Source organism: Platalea leucorodia (genome assembly GCF_965183815.1).
Source record: "Platalea leucorodia genome assembly, chromosome: 2".
Classification (NCBI taxonomy): domain Eukaryota; kingdom Metazoa; phylum Chordata; class Aves; order Pelecaniformes; family Threskiornithidae; genus Platalea; species Platalea leucorodia.
This window is the reverse complement of record NC_138824.1, coordinates 56177877-56193681: the sequence shown is the minus strand read 5'-3', so window position 1 is coordinate 56193681 and position 15805 is coordinate 56177877. Positions and strand designations below refer to the sequence as shown.

General features: G+C 38.7%; 1 protein-coding gene across 1 annotated transcript in view; it reads right to left on the bottom strand.

The window, feature by feature from the left end:
• Positions 1-15805, bottom strand: part of GPC6 (glypican 6) — a gene marked incomplete at both ends in the record, with an annotated part of 769154 nt that overhangs the window by 202930 nt on the left and 550419 nt on the right. Inside the window, one exon of the mRNA XM_082304914.1 lies at positions 717-882. Coding sequence (XP_082161040.1) covers positions 717-882 — 166 coding nt within the window. The remainder of the gene's footprint in view (positions 1-716; positions 883-15805) is intronic.

Sequence of the window (15805 nt, the reverse complement as noted above, 5' to 3'; positions counted from 1 at the left end):
TGTTAAATCTTACTCTTCTGGGAGTTTTTTTTTGCTACAGGATATCTGAATGGCTGCTTAAAGGCGATTTCTTTCTTGTTTTTTCTTAGTCTACTTGAGTGAAGAATTATGTGAATAAAACTGTAATAGCATTTTTCTTTAAATACATATTCTATACTCCTTTCTAACATTTTGATTGCATGTTTGGTACTTTCTATTCAGCACACCGAAAGGGAGACATTAACATGTTTTAATCAAGAACAAGGAATTAATAATTTCTCCTGTATGTAATTTTTTAAGTTTTTTTTTGCCTATATACTACCAGAATTAAGAGCAGCAGCTGTTGTGATTTATGTTGACTGGATGTTATACAATGTTGTTATCTTCTCAGCTTGCAAAAGCTTAGTTTTCAGTTGTAATAAATACTATTTCTGCCATGTTAAGCTTGTTATCAAATCCTCAACCAAAGCTTTCTCAACATTTCACATATCATGTAATACTTCAGCTCAGAAGCCATAGCACCACAGCATTCCCTTTGAAATATGAAACGTGACTGGCTCGGGGCAGGGGGAAGAGTCATTTCTTACTGCAAGCCAGGAAGGTCAATTAGAAAGTGAGGTGCATCTGCAGTTGCTTCATTGAGAATATTGACCAACAGTGTCTTCTAACCTCAGAAAACTCTGCAGATGTTTGCTATTACCAGCATTTCCTTCCACTAATATTTAAACTCTTCTTACCTATGAACAGATTCCACTCAGTATCCAAATCAGCCTGATTTGCTAGGCAGCCCTTCATTACATTGAGGCAATAGTTGTTGCAAGGTTTCACAGTGGGAAGTCCTCTGCAGTAAGGGCAGTACAACATCTTCATTAACGCCCGGATGCACCCTGGGGTGGGACTGACCTGCAGAGTTTAAGCGGGGGAAAGAAAAAGAAAAAGGAGGAAATCAATCTCCCGTTCTGTGAATTTCGGGATCGCTGAGATTATGCCTCTCAAGCAATAAGTGCAGAAGGGGCAATTTGTGAAAAGAGCTCAACCCTTAATAACACCCTCCTATGAGACTAATCGATTCCTGCCAATTGTCTTCATTTAGCACAGCCAGCAGCGATTTTCAGGAATGCAGAAATCAACACTCCCCTACTGATGGCAGTGCTTGCCTCCCCAGCCCTCCCACACAAAGTCTACTGGAAAGGGAAGGAAAAACATCCAGGGAATCAGCTGGACAGTAACTGACTGATCCTAACACGGAGGATTCTGAGGAGACCCCACGCTCTTCCTACTCAAGCTAGACCTGTCAGTCACACCGTCACTGGATCAGGTTCTCCTCTTTATTAAAGCACAGTAAATCCAGGATAATCTTGATGATTTCTATAAAATTATTCAGAACTGCACCATGACAAAAGGATATCATTCTGTTTTCAGACAAAAATACCCTTCTGTCTTCTCAGACAATTTCACAAATAGCTCAGATAGGTGTTTTTTTTTTTTTTTTTTAATGCTTTCAACATCTCAAGTGTCAAAAAGCATTATAGACAACAGTCTAATGCATTTCAATTTACATATCAGCATGGCACAACATGGCTGCACATGGTAACTTAACACAGCCACCAGAGTCAATGGAAAGACACCCAATGAGTTTAGGATTTCCAGTGGAAGTCATTAACACTGGGCATGGCTGACAGAAGGAAGTAGTGCATCGATATAAATTTTTAGTGATATGTGTTACAGTTTGCACTAGAAGGGTATGGGTTTCCTGGAGAGGGAGCAAGGAGGTTAGGGAAAGGTTTTTGCATAAAGCTTCTCCATTATTGCTAATGATCCTTCACCTCATCTCTCTTAGTCATCAAAACGCTGGGCATCTATTCAGCAATGTGCCTTCCATGTTGAATGGAGAGAAATAGGTCCTTTTTGGGTTGCTTCTTTATCCTACCTCGTGAAGGGGAGGATAAATCATCTTCTGGAGGACATCCACTGAATCCTCCATATCTAAATTTAAACTGCATAAATCGGTCACAGTTGACAATCATGTGAAGTTCCTTGGGTAAATATTATTTCCCTCACCCTCTCGTTTCCATATTTGTTTCATCTCAGACTTTAAAAATCATATGTATTACAACAACGTACATTTTCAGGCCAGAGTTCTATCTTGGATTAAAAGTGCATGTGAGGTACTACTTGCAATAGCATCTTGCCATGGTGCAGTGAAGCATAAGTTTCTCATGCTGGAGTGACAATCTAGAGGAATGACAAAGGGCTACAGGTTCCTCAGTGATTTCAAAATTCCTGAACAGGAGAGTGCAAAGCAATGGCACTCCTTTCACTCATTCTGTTGGTTTATGAATAAATGCAACACTTCTAATATGAATTTGAAGGGATTAAACTGCTTTTCTATATTCGTGGTAACTTGTGCTGAAAGCATGAACCTGACTTTGCACTATAACAGTACGTGCTAAACTGACTGATGTGGTTTGTATTATCAGGATTGTACTAAAATGGCACTTCTTTTCTTTTTCTCCGGAATTTCTTTCTCCCTTTTTGATGTTAAATCACTGATTTTTAGAGAACTATGCAGAACACACTCCTTACACTGGACATTGAAAATGGCTCTGTTAAGAGTTATGGCAGATGCCTCTGGTATGCACAGAAGCGATTTTTGCCTTGGTTTCCTAGGGAAATGCACTTTACTAGCACAACACTGATGGTGTGTGTGAAGGTATATTTATCCATCCTTTTCCAATAGCTTTTGAACTGTCAGCCAATTTCAATCAAATTTGACTGAGGACTCAGGTCACGTCTCAGTACATTAAGATCCTACAAGTTTTTTGAAAATAGACAGCTGGGAGAAGGAAAGGAGAGAGGCTCTATTACTGCCTTTATTGAGGAAAAGGCTGAAGCGTGAGGTCAGTTCCTCACAGATATCAAAGAATCCACGTGGAGGAATGACGCCATGAATGACCCACGGGTTAAAAAAGCACCAGGGAGAACTTTCACCTTATTAAACAGCAGAAAATTCAAATACAAAGAAAGCTGGACTTCGTTATTTCCACTGCTCAGAACTACTTTTTAGAGTCACTTATCCAACTGTTTTATCTTTATACCTCCAAACCTAGAGCAGGCCCATTTTTACAAGAAGAGTAGCACTAAAAGCAGGATGTAAGCAGAATACATATATTTATGGTCAACAATGGAATCTTCAAAATTACTTTGAAATTGCTGCTTAAAGCCAGAGGTATTTCTATCTGTGGGCACTGAGAGTTTTATCAGCAAAATTCCTTTCATGCTTAAAATTATGCTTCTTCCCAGGCCCAGAAGTCTTGTCAATGCAAAGTTGTCAGCACCTGGTTGACCCCTGAATTCAGCTGGAATCCACGTTCTCCCACCTGCACCTTCCCAAGCCCACTTTGGTACTTGTGCTGACAGCACATATGCCTATAGGATCTTGACCTTGCACAAAAACTTCCTGGCAATTTCATTCTTGAAAAGCATCGCTAGAGGAGAGAAGACAGTTCCTGTTTTTATATTATATTTATATAAATCAAATATCATAAATATTTATGTGAGCCTTATTTTATCACAAGCATAGTCTGAGAGGTAACTAGATAACGTGTCTTTTTCTGCCAGAGGTCCAGATCATATCCCGGATATGCTACAACAGGACCCTAAAGGCCAGTTAAAGCATCTATTTACACTGGCTCAGTGAATCTTGAATTCTTGTTGCATTACAGAACAGCTTTAACCAGAGTGCTCCCAGACACAGTCCACTGTGAAGCAGTCAGGATAAATTCTCACCACTCAAAGAGAATGAGCAGGACCCAGGTGTCTCATATCTTGTCTGAATGTTTTAATATCCCCCGTACAAAACGGTGGCATCACCAACAGCATTTTGCAAGAAAGGAAGGTGCCCTGCTTTTGTTTAGAGAGAAGTAATACAGTTTTTAAGATAAGAGGCCAAGCTGTGACTCCAAGCAGAAAGCAGATGGAGAAAGTTTCTATGGAAGCCTCTGACATATCTATATCAGCCTCTGACATATCTGTATCAGCCTCTAACAAAGACCAACACAAGCAGCTCATTGCTGATCAAGCTGGATGTTGCAGACCTCTGTTTCAGAAGATGCTATGCTGGTGAAATAAAATACAAGCACAGATCAATTCATGTCTCCGAGGCCCAGTGGCAGGGACTGGCTTACGTTCACATTGCTTATTGCCAGCACCTCCTGCTCCAAGCCGGCCACATCCCATACTACTACACAGTATTTGGCACTGCATCTCCTCTGGGTCCCACCTGGTGCCTGAATGACTAAAATTCATAATAATTATTTTGTGTGGTTATTTTTCAGCTCAAAGCGTTTGGAATAATAGAGGGCAGTACTGCAGGCAATGGGAGTATAAGGAAGCTAAATATAATGTTGCATGTTTTGAAGTGAGACAGAAGGTTACATTTGATAGTGCTCAGGCGACACTTGCGTTAGCATTGGAAAGAAGGGAAGGGACCAAAACAAGAGAGGTATCTTCATGCAGCTTTCTGGAGGCAGGCACTGTGTGGAGAGAGCGAGATGGAGAGGTCCAGAACACATCCAGGAGGAGGGCTAACAATTAAGCTGGGACCTGAGCACACGATGAGTCCCGTTCTGAAGCTTGCTCCGTACTCCCCCGTCACTTGGCAGTACTGATGTACCTTTACGTGACCAACCCTTCCCACTTGTGGCACAGGGAAAGATTAAAGTAACTCAGTTACTTTGGAAGTCTGAAGGCTAAAAGTTAAGTGCCATGTTACACCAGTTAAGTGCCTTGGTGAATCTTGCCTTCAGTGAGCAGCAAAATTTCAGTTCTCAGCTTCAGTTGTTTTTTATGTTCAGAGAATACAGTTGGGTCTTTTTCCTCCCTCAACAACAGTTGAAGTATCTTTCATGCAAAAAATAATGAAGTTTTGCTCTAACTTTCTGAAATCTTGGTAAAAAACCAAATATAAAAAATATTCAGCTTTGAGTGTGAGTATTTCAGAAAGTTATGAACACATGAAATCTGGAGATTATCACAGCAAGTTGATTTTCAACCACCTATAACTGGCTTGCTACTTCTTGCTGCTGGCAAATTCTATGAAATGTATTTTCAAAGCCCATTTCTCATTCCCATCTTAAAAAAAAAAAATTCAGAGTCTCTCACACCTAATAATACTTTTCTGCAGACCAGTCAAAAGGCAGATATTCATTTCATTCAGAAGTATTCAAAGCCTGCATTTGCTGAGGAGAGCTGTTCCTCAGCTCAGGAGTTTCAAGTTTTTTTTCTGTAACTAATATTTGTGGATGGATATGGCTTGTTTTTTTTTTCTTTTTTTTTGTCTTTTAAAATACATTGCAATTGGATCCGTGCTAATCGCAGCAGAGAAATTTGCATAGACTTCAAAGTTTAGAAATAACTAGTCCTTATGTAAATCATATATTATAAATCAATCAGATCACACTGAATGACATAACTGGAAAACCCGCTATAGCGGAGTCATTAATTACATCATGCTCTCTCCCTGACTGACTAGGACATCTTCATTTTAGAATAAGCATAGGTGGAATGCAGCACATCAGAAAAGTGCCTTTCTGAGCTTTGATTGAGCCTAGTAGCTGCAGGCCATGCTACATTACTGCATTTTGTAACATTTTCTGACAGCTTCAGCTTTATCTAAATGTATGTTTTTGCCTACATGCAAAAAAACCAAAAAGCAAGATTCTTAAGGGCTTCCTTACTGAACACTTGTTTTCCCCCTTCAGAAATTCTAGGAGGAATATTATTTCATCTAGAAGACAGATTTTGCAATGGTGAACTTGCAAATATAAATAATTGAGGAGAGAACTTCTTTGGGTAAAAGCCATGAAATTGTACTCTCTTGTAACACTGCATTTGCAAAGACTGCTTTGTTATGTATTTGACCTGTTTTTCTAATCAAAAGCCGTGGCTTTGTCAGGTACACAAACGTAAATTTTTTTTCTGAAACAAAAAATCAGACAAACTGATGAAACAACTGGTCACCTTTAGAAGGATCAAACGCACTGACATGCAGTTTCTCTACTTGTATTTATAGGAGATTTCTTAAAAAAGTAGCTGGTATATGTTGCCTGGTAATACAGTAGGGATGTTCTTCCAAAGTAAAATTGAATGTACCTGAACTCACAGCATAAAGCCATATTTAGGTCCAGATCCTGTAATTTCTTGGCATATAATAAAATCTGACAAATATGAGCAAAATGAAGCAAAACTGAGTGCCATCCCAGAGACCCCAATAGGGGACACAACTCCTTCCTACATTTCCTATGCACCCGAAGGAACCGATCCCATTTGGAATCACCCAGAGTCACTCCTTAGCATGAAGACCTTGGGGGGAAACTGCTGGGAAGAACCAGTTGATTTCTATCCATCTGGCCCAGGAAGCAGATACCCTTAAAATGCCTCTACACTAGAACAACTCATAGCCTGGGAAGGAGAAGAGGATTGCATTTTATTTCTCACAAGCTTTACAAACGCATTAACAAGCAGGCTGCTGGATAAAAAGTGGAAACTTCTACTTCCTTCCCATTTGGTTTTCAAGATGAGGTATCAAATCATTTGCTTTGTACAAGAGGGTAAGGTATATTTCTGCAGTCCCATGTAAATGGTCCATAATTGGAGAGAGTTTTGAAATGAATCCCTGTCTTTAGCACTTGTGTGTTGGTTAAATCATCCAGCTCCCCACTCAGCAAGCTGATGTGTGTCCTGCACAGGCATGATGCCCTGTGTGAGAAACTGGGGCACTGACATCCTTAAGTTACTTTTTGGATCTCTGTGTAGTCCATCTACACCTTAATGATAGATGAGCTAAGTTTCCCAAGCATAATTTTGTTCATGGCCTAATTATCTCAAGAGTTTCAAATAGGACTAACGTATGTGGCCAGGTCAGAGTCTGATCCTGAATGCATTGGCATGTCTCGACCAACTCCAAGAGAAATGCAAACTCCACTAAGAGTAGCAGTCGCCCCACATTCTTCCACCAAAAAGTTATAGACAACTCCATAGTCCAATTCTAGCGCTTCCTGTCCAAAAAACTCCACAGTATAATTCTAGTATTTCTATCCAAAAATATATTTAAAATGAAATGGGACATAAAGATTTGAAGTTCATGCTTGTCATTTCAGAAGAGAAAGAAGAAGAAAAACCTTTAATTAAGAATGGCTGATTATTGCATTAAACTTGCTACAACTGAGGAAATTTTTCCTAAGCAAAAACCCATAGTTTCTGATCTCATGAAATGGGTATAAACCCATTGTAACAGTGATGTAACTGGGATCGGACTGAGATGTGTCATGAAGTACACTTTATAGGGTACACAGGATTGCCACAAACTTTTGGATCACCCATCCTAAGAGCTACAGGGCCTTTTTTCTTTCCTTCCATCTTTAACTGACTTCAGTCCAAAGACTAAACTTCAGTCCAATCATTCACTACTTTTCATCATATATCTTTGACACTATCTTCTCAACATGTTACTCCTTACTGAATTTTGCTGTTGTTTGTTTTTAATACTGGGGAAAGTGGGTAAAGCTTAAGTGGCAATGATGTGTTTGTTACTTTTGCTCTTTCTTTTCTTCACACAAGATTTGCTCACTGTTGGATCCAAGTGATTAATTTTTCTCCTTGACCATATTTTGGCTATTTTCATGAGCACTGTGTTACTGCTGATTTCATTTAATAATCTAGATATCAAGCAAGCTCTTTTCAGCAGATTTCAGCTGAAAATATGTCTGCGTGTATCTAATTAGAACTGCATAGAAATATACATAAGATATTTGAATGCTTTATTGAGGTACTTCTCAGAGTTTCAATCTGGCTCTTAGATGCTAAGATCTCAGTTCACTGCTTTTGTAGCACAATCTGATATAAAAATGGAAATACTGCATCAGCCATACTCAACTGGGAATTTATGTTGTAGAAGGTCATTTTGAGAATACTTGCTTATATCAACCAAAAGGCTAGTCTAATACTAACTTCCTAAAGATAAAAATAGCTGTCTTTTTAACAATTCATAGCATCCCAGATGACTGAAAAGTAGAAGACCTGGTTTGAGTAGTAGAAGACCTGGTTTGAGTACTACAGCTTTGTACTAGTGTCTTTGACTTTGTGCTTGAATTATACCAAAATAAAAGTAAAACACTACAGCCAGTTAAACAGCTGCAACATTCCCACAATTCTGGGATAGTGTATCTTGAGATTATGATGAAACAAAACATGGTAAATTTAATTTTAATATTTTCATATCCAATAAAGTATTTTTCTAGAAAATATATAATTTATAGTTCAATATGCTCATTAAACTATTAGAAACAATTTTAGGGCAATGTAAAAAAACTAGAAAAGTTTTATAATGCAAAAAAGAAATTACACATTTACTATCTGATACAAACTGTGCAGCATCAAGCACTTACCCCACTGCAACTCAGAGGAACCACCTTATATTTTTCTAAAAGAAGAGGAACATTTAGCCATTGTTCTTGTCCAACTGGGATGTCCTTTTCCATTATATATGATTTTGAAATTGTGAGAAATATGGCAACTGGATTTCTTTTCAACACCTATTAAAATTTGAGGCATTTTCCATGCTTATTTGGTCATCTCAGTATGTCTATAGTTGTGTTCCGGTATGTGTATAGTTCTGGAAGGTGGACAAATATTGCTCCTCCCTTTTACAGATGAAAAAGTGAAACATCACAAGCAATTTTTAAAGGTATTTAGATGGATAAAACACTAAAAATTATGCAGCAGAATTTTTCAACACTGCTCATAAGTATCGCTCTCATCTGTGATTTGCCTAAGTTATCATAACATGGAATTCTGAAACTGGCTATAGGAAAATAAGGACTGCAAATATCTAAGTGTTTACATCAGGAGGTTGTACATCAAATAATAAATCATTGTTGGAGAGATGAATTGGGGAATTTTACAATTTCCCCACAGAAGTCAAGGGCAAAAAAACCAGAAGGACAAAATATTCAGACGTTTACTTGGGTGAGACTGAACCTCTATTTACAGAGGAAAAGAATAGCTTCTCCTATTTTTAGGAAACTAGGAAAATTACTTATCAGATTATCTGAATACATAAAATCCAAATTTAGAAAACCACTTGAAAAGCTGCAGTCACAAGGATATTTTGTGTAAAGCTATTTTTTAATCTCTTGAATCACTTCTGAGTGATGCTTTAAGCCAATTTTTTTTACAATTTAAGTTTTTACAAAATAAAATGTTTGAATGCTCAGATGTAGATATTAAAATGTTCTTCTTAAATCCCATTTTACCTGTCAGAAGCATAATGAATTTCAAACAAACTGGGTGGAAAAACGCTGTTTGATTATAAATATGATTAAAACGAGAATCTCTCAGACTGAAAATAGTGCGAGCTGAGAAAATACTCCGGGATATGGGGGTTTACATCCCATGAGATATTATTGAGCCAAAAAATCCGCCCTGCCAATTTTCTGGAAAAATATTTCTCTTTCTCGTCTGTCATTAGAGTAAGCCCACATTAAATAGAATTTGAGGTATGGATTCCATCTGTTATTTTCCCAGCATTTCAAGGGCAAAGCTAAGGTGAAAAATATCTGAAATAATTTCTTCCTTCCAGTCCCCAGGAGATGAGAAGTTTTCTGTTACAGAAATAAGGAAGGAACCTCACAGCTGTTAGGCTGTTCAAATCCAACCATCTCTTCTGGAACATAAACTTTAAGACACTCTCGTAATAAAAAGTAGTGCCTCTGCTTTCTTCCTAGAGAAAAAAACAAACAAACAAACAAACGCTGCATCTCACTTAGAAGGGAGTGTGCTCATTTCTTCCAGCCTCATGTAGAAATGTCTATGGCCTCCACCAGATAAGAGGGCTTTGGTTTAAGAGGAAAGCATATGCTAAATTTTCCAGGGCTGAACATAGAATAGGGCATGACTGTAAGCATCAGGGTCAGAAAACCCCCTGAAACTGACTACATCAAATAATTTGGGGAGCAAAAAGAAATTCCATAAAGTCCAGCATTTTAGATGAGGTCCTTAATATGATTTGCTCAACTATACACAGATATCAAAATCTGACCTACGCTCCCTTACAAAACAGGTTCACTTCAACCTAAAAACAGGCGTCTAAAATAGGTGCTTATTACTCTCTCTGGTGGTGCTATAATGACTAATTCATGTGCAAATATCTTCATGCCTATGTTTAAAGTTAAGCAAGATGAATCCACTGTTTTTTCCAACTAGAAAAGCAGGAGGATGTTACTGAGCAATGATGTGCCGTTGCCTTGTAGAACAGTCAGAAGAAGAGCCAAGTTGAAAGAGGCATTCAGAAAGAACGGTAAGGAAAAAATGCCGGCCTAGGCTCTGCATAATCAGGCAGAAGTGGCTTTGTGCTCACTGGGAGGCAAAAAAAAAAATGTTGCAGAGAAGTAGGTTAAGTATTGCCCAGGTACTAATCCAAAATAGAAGGGGAGGTCCTTGATAATCTGGAAATCAAACCCCCAGATAAGCAGGAGGAAAAACTCTGAGAAAAGGCTGAGGCAGAGAAAGAGAAGAACTGCCACAGCAGGAGATAATAATCAAATCGAGCAGTTAGACATGTTGTGCAGCAGTATCTAGATAAGAAAATGATGTGAAGAATGGTCAAAGTCAGTCCTACTTACAACACCCAAGAAGCTTAAAATGCAGACTACATATCTGAGAGCAGTCTTGCTGGCTGCTTATCTGTGATTCACAGTGCAAAACAGAGAAGCACCTGAGAAGAAAATCAGTTCTCTCAGAGAGGAGCAAAACTGTTCTGATCGCTCGTAAGTACTCACAAGTACTCACAAGGAAGTCTTGTTTGCTGTTCACTGACCTGTGAATTCTTTTTACTGACTTAAAAAGGGCATGAAGCTCAGAGCGGTGCAGAGGGTTGCGGGATGTTGTAGTTGTGTGGTGTCAGCAAGAACACGCTAGCCCTGATGAGAAAGAAATAAATGCATACATAATATTGGCAGTCTTGGTCAATGATAAGTTATGCAATAATTTGAGGTGACAAGTGACAACAGATTGACCCAGCATGTTCCACCTCCTTCCTCCTCTAAGAAACATGGATGGAGTCATGATGCAAAAGACACTTTAAAGTTTATAGTAAGGTGATCACTATCTGAATTTGTTGCCAGTGGCAATGTCCTAGACACAGCAAGTAAGGATATGCATATTCCTTACAGGTGCCTTCCTGCATGACTGATGCGTTGTCTGGGCTGCATATTGGCAGTGACTAAAGGGTAAGGACTGGGTGGACTAGTACTAAAAGGAGGGTATTCTACTAGAGAAACAAATAAAATTGTAGGGATAGTGAAGCAGGCAACTCCAAGGTTGATAGCTTTGTCTAGCTGATAAGCTTCATCATATCCCTACACTGAACATTTTTGAAGTGAGTTCAAAGGATAAAAATCTCCTAAGTAGCCCCAGGCTATTTGGAAAAAAAGCAAAGGAATCTCCACAGAAACAAAACATGATTTTTCAAGTTGCCCGTATTCTTGGTCCTTCTCCATGAAATTCAAAAGGCCAAATAACAAAGAGTGCTGGGTTTTGAAATGAAACATTAAATCTGATTGTTAGCAATAAGCTGGTCACCTGTTTTCAGAGAGAAGATGGGTACAAAAATAAAGTTATCACTTCAGCAAGGAATGCAAAGCCTGCTTTAAAGACTGACTATTTGCTGAAGACCCTCCAGCCCAGTAGAAGGCAAGATGTTGGTTATCTGGGACACAACAGAATATAATGCTTTGCTTATGCTGCTGTTTCATTGCATGATGTGAATGGAGCACAAGACGGAGCACAATAGACAGGACAGTAGAACAAAGTCTGTGTGGATCATATGCAAGTACAGAGATCAAAAGGCAACATCCTAAACTATTTTCCTCACTTCTAAAGTGAAGAAGGGTGTCAGATCTTTAAGGTATCCCAGCAAGAATCTAGTCAGATACATTGCTGGGTTCTAATAATCAGCCACAGGCTCCTCAATACAGTACACAATGTCTTGGTAATATATTCAAGGTAGCACGGAAGCAGAGGCATGCTTTATAAATAGCTCACCATCTATTTATAGGATCCATAAATGCCCACTGCATTATGTGGGCCCAAATCATGTGAGATCACCTTGTAGCTCCATGTTAACGTTTCCTCTTTTATGGTCTTTCAAATGCTCTTGTTAGATTTTCACAAAGCTACTTGTAAATATAAATATAATATATAAAATATTTAACAGATGCTCAAGTGCACCTTGGGATGATGACTATGGTCTGGAATGACCTGTTTATGGGATGTGTGCCCACATTTCTGCTGAGTATTGCAATTGCAGCTTTTGGAACTGCATAGTAGAAAGTAAATTTGCATCTTCGTCCCATCATTTAAGCATTACTTTATTTTCTTTTAAATCCCTTCCTGATAACTCCTTCCCTATAGACACAAAATGTAATAACAGAGGGGTCCTCACTAGTGTCTGCGTGTCCTACTTCCAAGTCACTATAAGAGAGAAATAGGAACGTGATTAAATTGAGAATAGTTAGGGGAATTAATGTCTCTGCAGTACGAACAGGGACTCTTCTCAGTGTTTGATCTCCGAGTTGTGCGCTAAAGAAAAACATGGTCCAACGCACTGGCACTGGATGAGTATATGACATGAAGTCAAGTATATAATTTCCCTGAGAATGTTTTATTGGATCATATTAAAACAAACTAATACTCTGTAAAAGACCCAACTTTCTTCCTCCTTCACACTCATGTCCACATAAACATAGAAAAATGAAAATTGTGTATATATATATATAGTAAAATTCGATGCATTGTCTTGTTCCCTGATAGCTAACACAAGGGTGAACTGCAGCAGCAAAATGCCTCCATTATACCTAGTATTATAAAATTATAGCTTAAGTACTATAATTTTTGGAAAATATTCTAATGGAAAGTAAGGACATTGTAGCATTGGTTTGAAATAAGCAAGTACCCAATGAAAGAAAATTTGTTGAGTTTAAACTGGTTATTTGTTCACACTTGCAGGAAGCAGATCAAAACCTACACTATAAAAATATATCTGACAATCAGATTTGCTGTTTCCTTTTATGTAGAGATAGACTAAACGTGAAATTTATTACTAAATCTTCATATAATCTACTGTGAATTTTAGGTTGATGTACAAAACAGAAGTAGAGTCTACAAGCATATGAAAACGTTCCTTTTAATATTTCTTTCCTCATAAATTCTCAGCAGGTAAGCTGTTGGTTCAATTTTTTTTCTTTATCCAAAACTGAGCAAGAAAATGCATTCTGTGTTGGACTGACTAGGACCTGAAAGGCAGCAGACCTATAAATGTGTAAATTAAAAGAAGATATTAAACTGGGAAAAAATATAGCCTATGATTATTTTCTTTTGCTCAGACAATTTGTCACAGTAATTTAAAACCCAACAATTTCAATTATCACTACAAAATACTGTAACTTTCTTGATTTACAGTTCTCACTTTCTCAAGTGCAGAAATCACTCATTTATGTGTTATGGTTTAGATCTGTCAACAGCCCTTGAAAGCACTGATCCTATATCATCCTCAGCGGGATGGAAGTGCTCTGCAGTACGCACTGAAGCCCCTGTCCCAGGTGCACACTTCCCAGCCGATGTCTAAGATCAAGTGCATCACCTTTTCTTATCACTTTAATATCTGATATATCCTTGTCTTGAAGATTTTATATTAAATGGATTTGGAGGGCACAGGAAGGAGTAACTGCTTCCTCCATCCAGCCCATGCATCAACCCGAAACTGCAGTGCTTCCAGGTACTGTGGCCGCATCATGGCTGCGTGTCAGGATGCGATATCTGTGCGTAAAACCACCCTGTGTGCTTTGGTCTTTTTTGAGGTGGAATCTGGATCTGTGGTGCTTCCACAGATCTTCTGGTGATGCAGTCAATGGCCACACCACCACCCACCCCGCTGAGCCTGTGTACTCCACGGGGCTGACGCAGCCACTGCAGCTATGCTCTTCAGAGAGGACTTCTGAAATCTCGGGTCAGAGTCACAGTGTATATGGGGAAGGCTTGTAACTGTGACTGCCCTTGGCCCTGCTGGTGTCACCCTTCCCAACAGACTTTCACAGACTTGCCAAAATAAGTTAGAACAGACTTAATTGTGCTGTGGACTGAACTGGTCCCGAATACACCTGCAGCTGCACCACGGCAAGGATATTTGTATTTCTTCCCCAGCATGCCAAGTTAACAAAGTGAAAGATGATCTACAGCTTGTTAAATAAGATGTCAGTCCTTGCTAGATGGCAAAATCCCCATTCATGTTGAACCTGAAAGGACCACACAGACTGGACTGAATGACAATTTGACCCATGTCTCTAAGTGGCAAATGACTGAATTTACTGCCAGCTTAGTCAGAAAATCCAGTAAAAGTAAAATACAGCACTGTATAATGGCTACCTGGCAGTAAATTCGTATTTAAGCTATTTCACTGCCATTTGTCTTTATCTGATTAAGCCACCTGATTTATAAAACATGCTGGAGTACAATTTATATACAGCAATATAATCCACGTAGTGGTCTGGTTTCCAGAACCACAAGGATAAACATACTCAAACCATAAAGGCACTCTCAATGCCAGATATCCATTTATAATGCCTGCTGAAAGATGTCTCATTATTACCATCTCCGATATGGATGAACTGTCAGCTACGCTACCACAACCTCTTTCCAAACCTTTTAAAAGTAAGGAAAGTCTCAGTCATGTCCAAAACACAAAGGTATTTCTCAAGTTTGGAAAGATTTCCTCATCAGTGCAGTAATATCATTCACCTTCAGTGAAGAAGACAACAGGGATATCACTGTGAAGTTAGCACTACTGTAAACCTTCGACAGAGAGGCCAAATTTTCCAGTGGATATGAGAAATGCCACAAACTTGATAATGTCCTGTGTATCTAAAGGCAGATATTGGAACCGATTCTGAACGTGACAGCTTTGGTCCAGATACCACAAACCATTGTAAAAAAGTACAATTTCACTGTGCCTGTCTATTCAGCAAAGAGTACATTGTTTCCAACAGTATCTCTAGAAATAAATGTCTTAAATAGAATACTACTTCTTAAAGATCTATGTCTTATAAGGCTGCTGAAACATTTCTAATGAAAAATTAGAGGGTAAAAGATACCTGGTTTTCTTTCTTAAAGAGCAGCAGAGTGAATGGAATAGATGCTCCACTGACAGCTACTAAGGTTCAAGTTTTTATTTACATTGGCAAGTGCAGTGAGGTCGAAAGCTGTGCAAGGTCTCCTGGACATCCCATCCACTGCCTGGATTTAAAGGATTGCTTCCAGAGCAAGAGAAAGAGTAAATTTGCTTATGCTTACTTGATTTTCCGAATCCCTACATAAGATGCTTTAAACATAACAGCCAATTAAAGCCAACAGCAACGGGATTCTGCAGCATGAGTATCTCTGGCCCAAGAAGCAAACTAGGATCACCTGCTGATTCCCCATGTCAGTAAAATGCCATTTGATGGATGGACTCAAAATTAATTATTGAAGTCAGTTTCAGCTGGGTACATCCAGTTTGCTCCTCTCTTGTCAAAAGACAGTTTTCCAATTCACAGAGAAAAATCGTGATATAAATGTACTCCTTTTTTCCTGTCATTGCTAATTTTACATCTAATTTTTCCACCACCACTCTGCACCTCAATCCACAGTCCCACAAACCTATACGATGAACATCCCATAGACAAATAATCAGATAAAATAAGCCGAGATTTGTCAAAAGTTTTGTTTGATGTAC